At 38.6% G+C, this 16,952-nt stretch overlaps 3 protein-coding genes across 3 annotated transcripts; 2 read left to right on the forward strand and 1 right to left on the reverse strand.

Annotated features, from left to right (window-relative positions):
- The first annotated feature begins 612 nt into the window (after positions 1 to 612).
- On the forward strand, positions 613 to 7,361 carry LOC103457934 (protein NLRC3-like). The gene is made up of 11 exons (XM_008398420.2): positions 613 to 778; positions 1,383 to 1,528; positions 1,615 to 1,716; positions 1,814 to 1,930; positions 2,249 to 2,327; positions 2,411 to 2,639; positions 2,768 to 4,562; positions 5,310 to 5,483; positions 5,908 to 6,084; positions 6,468 to 6,511; positions 6,587 to 7,361. The coding sequence occupies exons 2-11, from the start codon at positions 1,452 to 1,454 to the stop codon at positions 7,117 to 7,119; spliced, it is 3,327 nt and encodes a 1,108-aa protein (XP_008396642.1). The 5' UTR covers positions 613 to 778; positions 1,383 to 1,451; the 3' UTR covers positions 7,120 to 7,361.
- Positions 7,362 to 10,362: 3,001 nt separating this feature from the next.
- LOC103457941 (desmin-like) lies at positions 10,363 to 13,657 on the reverse strand. The gene is made up of 7 exons (XM_008398433.2): positions 13,323 to 13,657; positions 12,702 to 12,762; positions 12,410 to 12,505; positions 12,159 to 12,320; positions 10,798 to 10,923; positions 10,499 to 10,716; positions 10,363 to 10,426 (listed from the first exon to the last, which is right to left on the reverse strand). The coding sequence occupies exons 1-7, from the start codon at positions 13,652 to 13,654 to the stop codon at positions 10,363 to 10,365; spliced, it is 1,059 nt and encodes a 352-aa protein (XP_008396655.1). The 5' UTR covers positions 13,655 to 13,657.
- Positions 13,658 to 14,320: 663 nt separating this feature from the next.
- On the forward strand, positions 14,321 to 16,164 carry LOC103457762 (uncharacterized). Its single transcript, XM_008398147.2, has 2 exons — positions 14,321 to 14,762; positions 14,867 to 16,164. Exons 1-2 carry the CDS (start codon positions 14,596 to 14,598, stop codon positions 15,522 to 15,524), a joined length of 825 nt encoding a protein of 274 aa, XP_008396369.1. The 5' UTR covers positions 14,321 to 14,595; the 3' UTR covers positions 15,525 to 16,164.
- The last annotated feature ends 788 nt before the right edge of the window (positions 16,165 to 16,952 follow it).

Here is a 16,952-nt window from a genome sequence, read left to right on the forward strand (position 1 = left end):
TTGTAAAAACAAATAAAGGAAAGCTTTTGATTTCATAACTGTTTCTTACTTGTCAAAGGGTCTGTAACTCTGCACTTTATCCACACTGAAAGTCTGTCCCAATTTTAATTAGTAGATCTATGCTATAAGACTAGATTTTCTTTGATGTTGTGCAAAAATAATTTAAAAAAATTCTGAGTCTGAGACAAAATCTGTCTCCATGTGAACTTGAGAAAGTAATTTTAGAGGCTGGAGTGGTGATCACTGTGGAAAGGTCCAAATTCCTCTGGGGTAGATTTTTTGGAAATGTGAATTATTTTTTTAAATGAAGAGATTTTTAAAAAAAATCAGCATGTGATAAATTACTACAACTACATATAGTGAATCTCAACCACAAAAAAACACATGCTCTCCTTTTTCACGTTATTTCACAATACATTTTGCTTTCAATTCCTGTTTTCTTTGCGCTGAACTTTCTTCATTTTCAGCATATTTATTCAGTTTTAGTAAATAGTCCCCACAATAACTGCTGTTGATTCCTTGTACTATAAAGTGCATATTTTCCTTAGCCAGCATCTAATGAATCTAGATAGTCATAAAAAATGCTAGAATTAGTGGAGTACAGTGGGATCATATCATATGATATGCAAGTTCTGACATGTCACATGTTGAAGGAAGTGAAAATGAACCTGATCAGTTGACTGAAGAAAAAGATAAACCTGGTTTGCTGCATTTCTTCTGTGACCTGCAAAGACAAACACCAGAGGAACGGGAAACAGAGTCCTGAAAAGAATAACTTGTGAGTACACAGCCTGCTTCAGCCTCCTTTACATCTCTCATTTCTGCTGGAACAAATCAGAAGTATTGATTTGCAACTGATAAAAAGTAGTAATATGACTTCACTTGAGAAAAATATATGAAATGTCAAACTAGCAAATAGTACTTAAGTAGTAGTTACTATTATTCTTTCATAATAAAAAAGAAAACTAAAATGTTGATTTTTAAGACAGGCGTTTTCAAAAACTTTGCATTCTTATATTCCGTACATATTTTCCTCTGAATACAGAAGTTTTAGTCATAAAACGTGGATTTAATGGTAAACTCAAAATGATGGCAAACATGTTTTGCACATCTAAAGCTTATTTATCCACAGCCTCAAAACCAAAGCTTAAAATAAAACATGAAATTACATTTAAAGTGCAAGAACAGCTGACTTTAATCTGACCTGTTTAAGGTTTGAAGAAGTACAGCAGCTCATGTGAGTTTCTGTTTCACTCTGCTGACTGCCCCATGGTTTGGTGGTTCTCTTGTCCACATTTTTCGTAGTATCCTGACTTACATGTTATCCTGGGTTTTTCCCAATGAATTCCCTAAAGCTAAACTTTATTTTTCTTACTCTGTAGGAATAGTCTTTGTTTCCTGTGCAGTCGAAAAAGGAAAGTGTGTGAGTGAGCTGATGTGAACTGAATAGTATGGATCAATATAAGGACAGAAAAGATGGACTCCTTCCCACTGAAGTCACTCTGCAAGGGGAACTTGAGAGTCAGAGGTTAGATTACCATCTCTGACTGACCAGGACTCTTATCCATCTCAGAGTACAGCACTCACATCACCAAACTGTTTTTATTTTTACAGAAAACCACCTGAGCCTGAACCCAGCTGTGTGTCCGCCAAGAGTAGTGGGTCAAAGGACAATCCATTTAGTAACTTTAAAGCCCATTTCGCTTTGAGACATGAGTAAGTTCACACTTTACTGATCAGTCTAATTTTACAATGTAACTAACTTAACTACAGTGGAAATGCCAAAGTAAATTCATGATGAATTCAATTTTAGGATTCGAGAAAGATCATATACTACTGAATCTGGACCTAATCGTCTGTCTTTCAAGAGCCACTGGTCAAACGATCACCCACCGGTCAATTTTCAGGGACAATCTGCCTCTAAATCAGAGTAAGTCAATATATCTTACTCTGATAAGAGTAAGATATGACTTTTTTCATGACTTTTTTCTATAAATGACTGAAAGAATCACTGTTTCTCATGCAAAAAGTTCAACTGCAGATCACTTAAAACTCTTAGTTGTGTCTTAAATCACATGAACCCACATTGTCAGTGGTGTAAAAAGAGGGTGCACCAAAAGTTTATTTTCTTTAACTGCTACACACACTGGCCATAAATCCATATTATCAAACATTCCTGATCAGATCAGTGATAACTAAATCCTTTAAAGATCTGACTGAAAGCTATTTTATTGCTTTGATTTATAAGAGTGGATCAACAGTCCTCAGACATCCCCAATGATCAGCCAAACAAGCATGACCAAGCACAGCTGGACTCCATATTTATGGTCAGTATATGTAACTAGCCACAGTCAGTCTGTCCAGCACAGATCCTACAGTCAGTCTGATGTATGATATTGTTCTGTTCCAGTTGCTTGAGGACCACATTGTCACTTTTGTGAAGAAGGAGCTGCAAAAAATCCAGAAAGTTTTGAGTTCAGATGACCCAGAATTTTCAGTGAGTCAGACTGATGGTGAGGAGAACCTGGAGGATGAAGATGAAGAGCAGAGAAGGAGCAGTACAGAAGCATTTGAGAAGATTGCATTGTTCTTCCTAAGGAGAATGAAGCAAGATAATTTGGCCAACTGTCTACAGAGCAGTAAGAACATTTGTTTTGCTAATTAGATGCTTTCCTCATGTATAAAAAGGTTTTTCAGTAATTGAAAGATGCTTCCTTAGTGTAAATCAAAGGTTTCTTTACTGAATGTTGTTTTTGTCTTCATTAAGAACTTTTTGCTGCACTTTGTCATCAAACACTTAAATTTGGTTTGAAGAAGAAGTTCCAGTGTGTGTTTGAGGGAATCGCTAAAGCAGGAAACCAAACCCTCCTGAACCAGATCTACACAGAGCTCCACATCACAGAGGGAGGAACTGGAGAGGTCAACCAGGAACATGAGGTCAGACAGATTGAAACAGCTTCTAGATCAACAGACAGGCCAGAAACAACAATCAGACGAGAAGACATCTTTCAAATCCCATCAGGAAGAGCTCAACCAATCAGAACAGTAATGACAAAGGGAGTGGCTGGCATTGGGAAAACAGTCTTAACACAGAAGTTCACTTTGGACTRGGCTGAACACAAAGTCCACCAGAACATCCAGTTCATATTTTCTTTTAATTTTAGAGAACTGAATTTGCTGAAAGATAAAAAGTTCAGCTTGGTGGGACTGATTCATCACTTCTTTCCTGAAACCAAAGGAATCAGCAGCTTTGAACAGTTCCAGGTTCTGGTCATCTTTGATGGCTTGGATGAGAGTCGACTTCCACTGGACTTCAACAACAGTGAGATACTGACCGATGCTACAGAGTCCAGCTCAGTGGATGTTCTGCTGACAAACCTCATCAGGGGGAAACTGCTTCCCTCTGCTCKYCTCTGGATAACCACACGACCTGCAGCAGCCAATCAGATCCCTCCTCAGTGTGTTGGCATGGTGACAGAGGTCAGAGGGTTCACTGACCCACAGAAGGAGGAGTACTTCAGGAAGAGATTCAGMRATGARSAGMAGGCCARCRKSATMATHTCCMAYATSAAGACATCACGAAGCCTCCACATCATGTGCCACATCCCAGTCTTCTGCTGGATCACTGCTACAGTCCTAGAGGATGTGTTGAAGCCACAAAATGGAAAAAAACTGCCTAAGACCCTGACTGAGATGTACATCCACTTTGTGGAAGTTCAGGCTAAAGTGAAGAAGGTCAAGTATGATGGAGGATCTGAAACAGATCCACACTGGAGTCAAGGGAGCAGGAAGATGATTGAGTCTCTGGGAAAACTGGCTTTTGATCAGCTGCAGAAAGGAAACTTGAGCTTCTATGAATCAGACCTGACAGAGTGTGGCATTGATATCAGAGCAGCCTCAGTGTACTCAGGAGTGTTCACACAGATGTTTAGAGAGGAGAGAGGGCTGTTCCATGACAAGGTGTTCTGCTTTGTCCATCTGAGTGTTCAGGAGTTTCTGGCTGCTCTTTATGTCCATATATCATTTGTCAAGCATGGTGTTAACCTGCTGGAAGATAAACACAATTCACTTAATTGGTCTTCACTATTTAAACATCCAAAGCAACAACATTTGCATCAGATTGCTGTGGACAAGGCTTTAGAAAGTCCAAATGGTCACCTGGACTTATTCCTCCGTTTTCTCCTGGGTCTTTCAGTGCAGACCAACCAGACTCTCCTTCGAGGCCTGCTGACTCAGACAGGAAACAGCTCACATGCCAATCAGAAAATAATTCAGTACATCAAAGACAAAATCAGTGACAATCAGTCTGCTGAAAAAAGCATCAACCTGTTCCACTGTCTGAATGAACTGAATGATCATTCTTTAGTAGAGGAGATCCAACAGTCTCTGAGTTCAGGAAGTCTCTCTACTAGTCAATTGTCTCCTGCTCACTGGTCAGCTCTGGTCTTCATATTATTATCATCAGAAAAAGATCTGGATGTATTTGACCTGAAGAAGTACTCTCCTTCTGAGGAGGCTCTTCTGAGATTGTTGCCGGTTGTCAGAGCCTCCAAAAAAGCTCTGTAAGTACTGACATTCATTGGATTAGGCAACAGTTTTATTAAGCAGCTAGTAGCAGTAGTGACACAATTAACTAAAACATTAGTTGTGGTAACATCTAAAGTACCAATCAGAAACATTAGTTCTGGAAATGCTAAAGCACTAACCTAGTGTGGTATGTAGCAGAGGCTAATACTAAAGTGCTAAAGCTGAAAACAATGGAAGTCTGCAGAGTTGCACGGTGCTATATTTAGCACCACAATACTGATTTTAACAATCAGAGCCTGTCACATTATACCTAGGAAGCTAATTGTGCCCCTTTGGGTAACATTGACCTTTTTGGTAACCAAAGGTTCACAAAACAGCCAAGTAAATTAGAGCTTAAAATTGATCTGGATACATGAACTAAGACAAAATTAAGTGCATAAACATTTTCAAAGTCAGCAACAGTGCTAAAGCAATAAACAAAAGGATGCCCATCACTGGCTAGTAGCCACTTATTTGGAAAATTATCTGCAACAACCACAAATTCTTACATTTGTTTGAAGCTTTGAATATTTCTATTTAGGGTTTTAAGATAGTTTTAATCCCTGTCATTTTGAGTTGGTGAGCAGACATACTGTATTTAGAGTATGGTAGAAAATAGCCTGACTAAATTCAGCACAGCCTTGTTAGAAAGTTGAATTGAGTAACCAAACTCCTTCACTATGAATCTAGCACTCTAAAGGTAATCTTGTGTATTTAATTAATTTTTACGATTGTCATTTTAGACTGGGTGACTGTAACCTCTCAGAAAGAAGCTATGAGGCTCTGGCCTCAGTTCTCTGCTCTGAGTCCTCTAATCTCAGAGAAATGGACTTGAGTAACAACAACCTGCAGGATTCAGGAGCAGAGCAGCTTCTGCTTGGACTAAAGAGTCCATACTGCAAATTAGAAATTCTCAGGTAAGATATTCTTTTCAAACATTCTGTTTCACATTAACTTGTAACATTTTGCAGAGCAATTTAAGTTTTATGCACACTGAAATGTATTCGGTTTTAATTTGTTTGGTAGCCATTTGGGTGTCCAAAGCAGAGATGCTTTATGGTGTCATCCTGCTCTGGAAATGTAAAATAACTCTGAATTTCAGTGTGTATTTCCTTTTATTTACTGGTGGAAAATTATGGCTTGGGAAGAAAACAAGACACTTGAACAGGCTGTAGATTTCATGCCAGGCCTCTATGCCAGGCTGTGATTTTATTAAGTATTTGAACATACATGCACTTTTTACCTTGCATAGCTCCCACCTTATTGTAAACAGTAACCAGTCTTCGTCTCCTCTGTCATTTTAAAGTTGAACTTAACTTCAGGTTTTTTGTTTCCCATTAGCCTCAGATCCTGTAACCTCTCTCTGAGAAGTTGTGAAGCTCTGTCATTCATTCTGAGCTCCCAGTCTTGTTGTCTAACAGAAGTTGACCTGCGTAACAACAACAGCCTACAGGACTCAGGGGAGAAGATGCTTGCTGGTGAACTGAAAATGTCCAGTTTTACGCTTGAAGTCTTTAGGTAAGCAGTGATCAAAGTATTTGAAGTGTGTCTGCAAAATTTGGATTTCTTTAATTTGTCGATGTTAAATTTCTCCAGATGATTAAGATGGTTATGTTATGGTTAATTCAGAATCCATTATTGACTTATATAAATGTGTGTCCTTGTATTAATGTGTGGAACAGTTCATCCATGCTTGGATTCATTGCTGATGATGAAATGAGATTGACTTATCTGATGTACTCAAACTTGTCAAAGATAGGACTTTACATATTTCTAAGTAAGGGAGATTTTGAAATGCTCCTTTATTTTTAATTTGTGAAGAACACAGTTTGCATGAGGACAAAATGATTTACATGTTTTGTCATGAGAGACTAATAGTCTGACCCCCTTTCTCCTTTTAGGGAGCCTGCTGGAGTCCGATGGTTCAAACCTGGTCTGAGGAAGTGTAAGTATCTTTTTTACATCAAAGTGTAAATAAATTTTCACTATCTTTGGTTTGATTGTATTTGTTTTCTATCAGATTCTTGTCAGCTCATAATCAACACAAACACAGTGAATGGAAAACTCCAGCTGTCTGAAGACAACAGGAAGGTGACCCACGTAAAGGAGCTTCAGGCATACAGCCAACATCCAGACAGATTTGATGACTGGCCTCAGCTGCTGTGCAGTAATGGTCTGACTGGTCGCTGTTACTGGGAGGTTGAATGGGAAGGAGGGGTTTTTATATCGGTGAGTTACAGAAGAATCAGCAGGAAGGGACGAAGTGATGATTGTGTGCTGGGATGGAACGATCAGTCCTGGAGTCTGCACTGCTCTGATGACCGTTACACCGTCTGTCACAATAACAGAGGAACACCCGTCTCCTCCTCCTCTCCTTCCTCTGTCGCTAACAGAGTAGCAGTGTATGTGGACTGTCCTGCTGGCATCCTGTCCTTCTACAGAGTCTCCTCTAACTCCCTGATTCACCTCCACACCTTCAATCACACATTCACTGAACCTCTTTATCCTGGATTTGCAGTCTGGTCTTCTGGTTCCTCAGTGTTTCTGTGTTAAATTGAGCAGGAAGACAAAAAAATAAAATAGCCACTCAGAGAAAAACTCTCTTAACTAATAGTAGAGTTTGTGCATGTCTCTGTTTTTCATTATGATACAATCTTGAAATTAATGTTACTTTAAGGAAGTCTAGAAATGATTGCTGTTTGCAAGAAAAAGCTATTCTTCTTGCAATCTATTAAATGTAGATTCTTATTTTATTTTTGTATATTTATGGTAAATATGATGTGCTTCAACAAGTAATGTATGATATAAATCTTTTTCTTAAGTTCAAATCAAAATGTTTGACACTAAATAAAGTTTTAATAAAAAGTAGTAAAACACAAACCTTGTGTTTGACTTTTCTTTAACACAATTTAATACTTTTTCTCTTTCATCAATTTGCATTTATTGCATAAAATAGTCCTGGGGTGTGATTAAAAAAGATTAATCAGAAGTTATGACTAATCACATAATTACCAGTTTTGTACATAATAAGCAAAGATTTTTAAATTGCAATAAATAGGCAAAATTGTGAAAATGACGTGCAGCAATTTTTACCTCTGTTTAGTGGAAACTGGAATTTTATGGCTTTGTTTTCGTGCAGTTTCATCCAATCATACAGATCCAGATGTAGTTAATTTTAAATATCTTACTAAAAGTAAAATAGGAGGCAGATCCTTAGACTGACATAGGTAATCCTGATCTATTTCTGCAGCTATGCTTATTAGATAATTTCCAAACCAAATTCTTTTGATAAAACTTGTGTGAAGTGACAATAAAACAGGCTATGGAAGTTTTTTTTTAAGCGTTTCAAACCTTCATATGTGAAATGAGACCTTTGTGGCCAGGAATGGAAACAGTAATTCTCCATTTTACAAGAATTACAACTTTTAGCACTTGATATAATTTTGGTTAAGCAGAATTATGTTAAACTTCAGAGGAACATTAAGGACAATTTTGCAGTTTATCCTAAGATCTATGAGATGAGAATAAAACCCAAACACTGTTGCTCTGCTTGAGAATCACTTTTTGGAGAAAATTTATGGGGGAACAAAAGCCAAGAAGGAAACTGCTGTGAAACTGTGGAGATTTGCTCTTATATTTAAATTGTTAAATGYAATCCGGTAAAATATTCCAAAGTCCAGAAAACAGGTAACTCGGTTGAAAATAATACTAAATGTTTAATTTCATATAAGGGGTAGTTTTGGGAACTGTTTTGAAATGATTAATGATATTACAATTTTTATGAATAAAGAGATGACATGCGCCCTTTGATACCCAAGCGTTCACAGCAATAACATCAGTCTGATTCCACCCTGATCTTGTTTTAATACACAGCTGAGTTTTTGAAAGCTATATAATTATATCTAAGGAACTTTTTTCTGAAATCTGATAAGCTATTTAAATATTTCTAAGGATTAAAATTTTTAGAACGTGATTCTTGCATGTTTTCTTTTATCATTTCCATCTTTTTGGTTTTTATTTCTCTGATTATTACTAAAAAGGTGTTACCTCACCTGATCTCAAACATTTAATAGGGCCAAAATGAGCACAAAATGAAAATGAACAGCAAACAAAATGCTGCTCACTCTGCAGAAATCCAATTTGATGTGACAAATGTTTCTGAAATTATATGTGGGAAAATGTTTTTTGTTGCTCACTCGACTGCCAGCAGAAATTCATTTCTTAATGTTTTTAAAATTTTTTCCTTCAAAAAAGGTTTTTTTCATATAAAACTGTTTTTTTGTCACTGCAGCAAGAACAAATTATACGCTAAAAACCCTCAAAACATTTCAAAAACATTTTCTATATAAAACTATTTTTGTTGCTCATTCTACTCTACGCCAAGCAGAAATTCAGTTCTAGATGTTTAATGGTTGAATGACGCTGGAGGTAAACATATTTTTCTATTTTTCTGGAATGTTAAAAATGAGGCCCCACCTGCACCCGTCCTGTGCCTTTTATTGATGATAACCTATCAACACCACTCCCCATGTTAACCATGCGTTTGTTTTATGATAATTTCCTTCTTGATTTATTTCCATTAGATGTTTCCATATTAGTTTATTTTTTTGTGTCCAGTCTCTTTATTCTTTTATCTATTTCTTATTGTCAGGCTTTTTCCCTTTGTATTTAAGTTTCTCAGCCTTGTACATACGGAGGCCAGGTCTTTAAAAAAACTAATGCGTCCGTCATATTGTTTAACAAAAATATTGTCCATACACATAGATATGGTTCCAGAAAAGTTTTTATCTTCATAAATCTACAACAGTGTATTAGAGATATTGAAGATGAATGGCAAAGAAACACAGACACAGAAATTTTGAGATTAATCTCAGAAATATTCCATAAAACATCTTGGACATTTCTGAGCTTGAAAAATTGCTATACAAAACTGAGAATTTTTTTAGAAAAAAACTTGGAAATGTCCAAGTTTAAAAACTCACAAATTTTAATTAGAATTTTGAGACTAAAATTAATTTTATTTTCTAGAAACTACTTGGAAATTTCTTAAGAAAATTGCTAGTAAAAAAATAAATATTGAGATTAATCTAGAAAGGTGGAAATTTCTTAATTTCAAATGTCGAACATTTTCAAATTGTAGCAAGAGATAAAACAGTGAAAGTCAGTTCAGGCCTTAATGATTGATTACTTTGCCAACAATTTTTTTCCAGTTGTGTTGAAATTTTTAATTCTTCATTGTCTTGCATCTTTCACCAGATGATTTCGGGCATAACAGGTACCTGAAAGAAAAAAGTCTGGGTTAGGATTCATCGCAACTCAAAAACAAAAAAAAATACAGGTTGAATCTATGTTTAACACTTTTTTCCTTTGTCAAGTGATTGAGAGTCCAAACTGCAGGGCGGTAATATTTTCCAAAAACACCGTTCTGATAAGATTTGGTGTTTATCAAAGCTGGACTGTTCAACCATTTTCCCATTAAAATCTCAGATATTTCAACTCATTTCCACCTCTTGGATGAGATCATTTTCAGTATTTGACGATTTAACCTCAGTTCCAAGTAAAACTAAAAATATTTTTTCCTTTTGGGTAGAAAATCCAAAATGCCTTACCTAGTCGTCATCAGAGGAGCCTCCATCTGTCCAGAGGTTTGATTCACCACAAAAGGAAAATATTAAACTTAATATGAGTGTTGATCAAATTCTGATGTTTAAAACACACAAATTATAATAATTTTGACCTAAAGAAGGAATAAATACAGTAATGCTTCTTTAAGCTTCCCTAGGGTGGGATTACAGTTCAACAAGAGCAGCAGTTACCTTCATCACTCAGGGGGCCGTTGCTGGGCTCAGATGGTTTAAGTCTGCAAAGGAGCACATCAAATATAATTATCAAAACTGTGGGAAACTAGAAAGACGAACTCTGTGTACATTACCTCCTCTCTTCCTTTTCCAGCAGCTCCCTGTAGGTGCGGATCTCCAGATCCAGCGCCATCTTCACTTTCAGCAGGTCCTGATACTCGTGGAGCTGGACCATGTTGTCCTTCATTTCGTTTTTCTCAGCCTCAAGTTCTGTGATGGTCTCCTGAAGGGTTTGAGTCTCTCTCAGGTAGTATTCCTCCATTTCCGTTATCTGGCTCTTCAGGTCCTCATTCTGGGTTGTTCATAATGAAGAGAAGATGATTTCTAAAGAACTTGGTGAGGACAAGGTAAACGTCAGAGATGTCTTGCGTACCGTGGTTTTCAGGAAGCTGATCTCACGCTGGTTTTTCTGATTCTGGTTTCTGAGTTCTGTGATCTCCTGGCGTAACTTCTTCAGGGTTTCATTATTCTTATTTGCCGTCTCATCCATCTCCAACATCTGCCGGGATAAATTCATAGACGAACTGTGACTTTGATGCCTTTGGAGCTTTAAGAAATTGTTTTCTTAAACATTTTGTTAGAGTGATGCATACAAGTTGGTTGTCTTGTTTCTCCAGGTGGAATGGGAGGCAGATCTTTTAGTTCTCATGGTTAAATCAGTTACTTTGCATAATATTGAATGCTTTCAGAAATAATTGTGTTTTCATGGGGATGCAGAGGTTTTTAACACTTAGTGGTTTGTCTCTGCTGACCTCTAGTGGTCAAAGTTTTGCATGTTTTTAAAGTTTACTTATTATGCTTCCTTGGTTAGGTTGGGATAGACAGGTCCATGGTCTAAGCCAGGGGTGGGCAATCCTGGTCCTGGAGGGCCAGTGTCCTGCAACTCTTAGATGTCTCCCTGGTCCAACACACTTGAATCAAATAGGTGAATCACCTCCTAAGTGCAGTCAGGCTCTCCTGAGTCCTGCTAATGACCTCATTATTTGACTCAGGTATGTCGAAGTTGAGACGCATCTAAAAGTTGCAGGAGTCCGGCCATGGAGGCCTGGAGTTGCCCACCCGTGAGCTAAACAAAACATGTTTGTTACGTTTTTTTCAACTAAATCATTCTTCATAATGAGGCATTAGTCTGCTTTAGGGTCTCTTGTGCTGCTGGTCACTGCCCCAACTGAACATTTACACTTGCATGTGTAAATGGTTGCAAACAGATGTACAATTGTACAACCATACATCTTTGAAAAGTAGAAGTGGAGCCTCCTGCACAACCAACCAGAATTCAGCAAGTGCTTTCTGGATGACAAGTCAACGACTAAACTCATCTTTTCCAGCAGCCATTGAACAGCAGTAAAACCGGCTGACCAAATGTGCTGAAACTCAACCGGGGTTGCTAGGTAACGGGCAGTTCCTTATAATGTTACATTCTGAAGTTATTTGAAACGGTTCTTTTTCTACACACCAAAAAACATTAAAGACAAAAAAACAGCTTGATGGTTGTTTTTAAATGCTTGGTCTGTTTTTAGAAGCAGTGGAAACAGAAATGGATGTTTAAAAACCTTTAAAATGTGAATTTTACGTAACAGGTCCAGTTTAAAGACGATGATTTACTCCAGTTCATTTTCGTGTCACTAACTTATGAAATAATTGCTCCAATAACTGAAACTTTAAAGAAAATTCTTAAAGTGCTTTTTGATGATCATTCATTAATGATCAGTTCTATAGATCCCCTTTTCCTACCTTGGATTTATACCACTCCTCTGTCTCACTGCTCTTAGTGTCGGCCGTTTTCTGAAACTGTGTCTGCAGCTCCTGCAGCACCGCCGTCAGGTCAGAATTGGCTCCATCGGTCTGGACATTGCTCTTTGTCTCCTTGAAGCGAATCTGCAGCTCTTGGATCTCCTGCAGGACCATTAAAAAGTTTCCCTCAGATATTTTAGGTTAGTAAAAGGACCTTTTAACTAGATACTAAAAGAATAAGAGGACAGAACCTCTCCGTGGATCTTTTTCTGGAAAGCAATCTCATCTTGGAGAAATTTAATCTTTCCTTCCAAAACCTTGCTGGCCAGAGTGGGAGCATCCAAATCCTGCAAGAGTGGAAGGACGCATTAAGCAGAAAAGATTAAACTTAATATTTAAAAACTTCAGCTATTGATGTTCAATCACCATTTTAAGACCCTTAGAAACCTTAAAAAGCGATAAGTAAAGATGCAGTAGGTTTCTATCCAAACAATGTAAAAAGAAAAAAATCATTTTTTTTTTAAGGATCCTTCCAGCACTAACCTCCTTTAAAGAATTCAGTTTATTCAAAGCTTCTTCTTTTTCATCGATCGCCTTTTGCAGTCTGGATGTCAGAAAATATGTTTGCATCATTCATCACAATATCAATCAGTTAATTTGTATAGCATCTTTCAGCAGCAAGGTGGTTCAAAGTGCTTTACATCATAAAAACACAAAAATATAAAGTCATAAAACACACAGTCAACGATTGAGGCCTTTTACCAAGTGCACACATCAGGATGTTGATTAATGTTCCAAAAGCATCTCTAAACAGCTGAATTATTAGTCTACATTTAAAGGAACTCAGTGTTTCGCCTGTTTTACAGTTTTCTTTAAGTTTGTTCCAGATTTGTGGTGCATTGAAGCTGAAAGCTGCTTCTCCATGTTTGAAAATGTTGCTAGCTATGTTTACCCTTTGGGAATAATCTGTTGAACTGACTTCATATAGTTTAGAAGTCACCTTCCCAGATTGATTGACAGCAATGGTTTACTTCCTTGATGTCAAAACAACACAGAAACATGCATCTAAACTTAAATATCTCTAAGGTGTTTAATTTAAAAAAAAACTTTATGTTGAGGGGTTTTAGTCAGTAATTTGACACACCTCTGCTTGTGAACACACACCTGTCTTTCATGTCTTCCAGCTCTATCTCCARGCGTGAACTCTGAAGATTCTGTGTCTCCATCTGCATCCTCAGGTTGCTGATTTTCTCCTCATACAGCTCAGCGACACGCTTTGACTCGTGGCTTTGCAGCTGCTTCAGCTCCACCTCCAGCGTCTGGTTCTGCTGCTCCAAGGAGCGGATCTTCGCAATATAGGAGGCAAATCGTCCGTTCAGCTCCTGCAGCTCGGCTTGCTCGTCGTTGCGCTTGGACAGCAGCTCTCTCAATTTGTCCGTCAGACCAGAGTGGTTCTTTAAGCCTTTGCCAGGTGCAATGGGGACTTCTGGATCCATATCGGAGGCCTGCACAGGCAACAACAGGGAGTAAAATATAAAAAAAAATAATCTACTGGCGTCACATTTCACCATCTCCTAATTGTGATAACTGGTATTCTTTGTTCGACTGCAACTGGTTCTAATCAGTTTTGCTGATACACTTTAACTCCCACATGAACAGATTTTTTTTTAATACAAACTTTAACTGACTGGGAAACAATCAGTGAAATGGAAACTGATTTGGAGTGGTGCATATCCAACGTTGATGCTGAGGTGGCACCAGCTTTCCTTTGTATATGCTTTCAGCTTTCAACCCAGAAGTAACGGTTCTTATCAAGCATTTGCAGTCAGAGTTTCAGATGTTGCTGTTCTGATCATTTTTGGTAATGTATTACAAGGGTTGTGTTTCTGGTATGTCCGTTATTGTTATTTATGTCTGGCCATATAGACTTGAATTTTCTGACTTGTAAGAATTAAAAACTTCTTAACGGATCGCCGGAAATCCCATTTGCATTCATATTTTCAAATGCCGGTAGAATTCGAACCAAGTAAGATAGAGCAAAAAAATTTTTTTTGCATGTAAAACTGTAAGAATTACATTTCCTTTTCCGACTATCCCTCCCGAGTTGCAGTGTGCGCGCAGACGAGTTCACAGATTTACAGTAAAAAGGATGGGCCCAAAGATGCAAGGCAAACACGACGTGACATCCATCCCTATATTTGTAGATCTGCTCGGGTCTGGCCAATCCCTTCCTGTGTTGGATATCTTGCTCTGACGTTGAAAGCATGAAATATCGTGACATTTCATCAAATCTCACCGGACGTCATTTCCGTTTCCTAGGAACTTTCTTCCTTCAGATGTTTGCACTATTCGGCTCGGCTTTTGCTAGCAAACACGTGCTCGATATTTTTTTCAACATCTTTTTGGAAACACGGTGCGAACACACGAAAAAAAAATTATGGAAAGACACGGAGTCAGAAGATTTTACTCTCCGGCCGAAGTCTTGGAGCTCGTCACCGCTCAAAATGGCGAGAATGAAGAAGAGAGGTATTCTTCAGACGCTGATACCGCAGACAGTGACGAGGAAGCGGACTTCATTGAAGGGATCGATAAACTTCATGAAATGTAAGTGGGCTCTCTCTCTGTAACATATATATATATATATATATATAAGACAAAACGTGTGATTGAAAAATCTAACTAATCTGTAATGTTACGTCTGTGTGCAGTACTGACAATAGCGTGGAGGAGAAAGACGACGAGCTGAATGAGGATGATGAAGAGGACAACAACAGTGTGGTGGTGGGTGCAAGTAGAGGAAGAAAAAGAAGTCGGGAGGGTCCAGCAAATAAAAGGAAACGCAAAAGGTCAGAAACTCAGGCCGATACTCAAGTCGGGTGGAAAACAGAGAAGGAGCCTGATCATTTGCCACATCCCCCACTCARTTTCCGTCCAAAGAGGAAACCAGGTGTTCAGCCGCCCCTCTCAAATGATGACATTCCCTTTCCATCAGAACTGTTCAAATTATATTTTGACCAGGATGTTATAAAGACTATCTGTGCAAACACCAACAAAAATGCAGCAAAAAATTTAGCTGCTGGAAAACAATTTATTTGGACTGATGTCACAGCTGATGAAATGTATGCATACATTGGGCTTACTCTGTACATGGGACTGATGAAACTACCACAAATGAAAGATTTTTGGACAACCACCACTGCATTTCGGGTTTCATATCCAGGGACAGTAATGCCCAGAGATCGTTTTCTCAACATCCATGCCAATATCCACATGAGTGACCCAAAGGATGATGCAGAGAATGACAAAAAAAAGGGACACCCGAATATGACCCTCTGCACAGACTGCACCCCCTGTACGACAGTTTGAAGGTTGCCTGCAAAGTGGCGTACCACCCCCAGAAAAATCTTAGTGTGGATGAAAGAATGGTAGCCACTAAAGCCAAGATTGGGCTAAAACAATACATCAAAAATAAGCCAACAAAGTGGGGGATCAAGCTTTTTGTGTTGTCCGACACCACAGGCTACACTACAGACTTTCATATTTACACTGGAAGGTCCACTCAAAAAACTGGAAAGGGGCTGTCCTTTGAYGCTGTGATGTCACTCATCAACAAAGACTATCTTGGATCTGGATATCACATATACTGTGATAACTTCTACACCAGCCCAGCACTGTTTTGCCACCTTCACAAGCTTGGGTTTGGAGCCTGTGGGACGTACAGAAGTTCAAGAGTTGGTGTCCCAAAGACGGACAAGAATGCTCTGACCAAAAAGTCACCATGAGGGTCCATCAGATGGCTCAGAGAGGGACCTCTCATTTTTATCAAGTGGATGGACACGAGGGAGGTCAGTGTGTGTTCCACAGTGCACACGGCCTTTAAAGGAGACTCAGTCAGACGAGTGGGAAAGGCTGGAGGACAGCATCAAGTCTTGTATGTTCCAGTGCCATCAGCTGTGAAGGATTACARCCGGTTCATGKGGGGAGTGGACTTATCYGACCAGYTGATTGGCTCYTRCACTTYMTGGYGGAAGTGCAAAAAATGGTACAAGACTGTCCTGCACCATTTCATAGATATAGCTGTGACAAACAGCTATCTGATTCACAAAGAGATGTGTGCACAGCTGAAGCAGTGGCCTCTGACACATCAGGCCTTCCAGGAGCAACTGACAACAGGGCTTTGTGGAGAAGAGCCACAAGCAGCTCCCACTACCAGCTATCGGCACCTGCCTGTTGCAATTTTTGAGGGGGCATCCGTTGAAGAAAAGACAACAAAGGGGCGGAGAAAGTGCAAGCTTTGTGGAAAATGCACTCCGTTCATGTGTGAAGCTTGCAAACTTCCTCTCTGTGTTATTGTGGACAGGAACTGCCACAAGGACTTCCACAGCTCCAGTAGGAATGCTACAACATAAAGTCCTTGCTCTCATCATGACATGTGTCATCTGGACAGACGGCAATAATGCAAGTCATTTTTATTGTGATTTATGCAAGCAACGAACAATATACAGTGACTGACACAATGTTTGTATTTTACTGTTGATGTGTACTGTGTCTTGGGCACGGCTTTATTCTGATTGCACTGATAAAAGGATTCCCCCCCCCCCCGTTTTTTTTGTTTTTAGAAAACTGGCTGTAACTTTGAAACTAAGCTTTGAAAAAACTCCAAATAAATTGTGTTTGGTTTAGAAGACGTGTGTGCAACTTTTTTGTATTGACAAGTTTGCAAAATAAAGTTAGGAAACTTTTCATATTTACAAAAATATGTCAAAAAATTATAAAACGAATGGAGTTCCTGTG

The sequence above is a fragment of the Poecilia reticulata genome, linkage group LG2, assembly GCF_000633615.1.
Source record: "Poecilia reticulata strain Guanapo linkage group LG2, Guppy_female_1.0+MT, whole genome shotgun sequence".
Classification (NCBI taxonomy): Eukaryota; Metazoa; Chordata; class Actinopteri; order Cyprinodontiformes; family Poeciliidae; genus Poecilia; species Poecilia reticulata.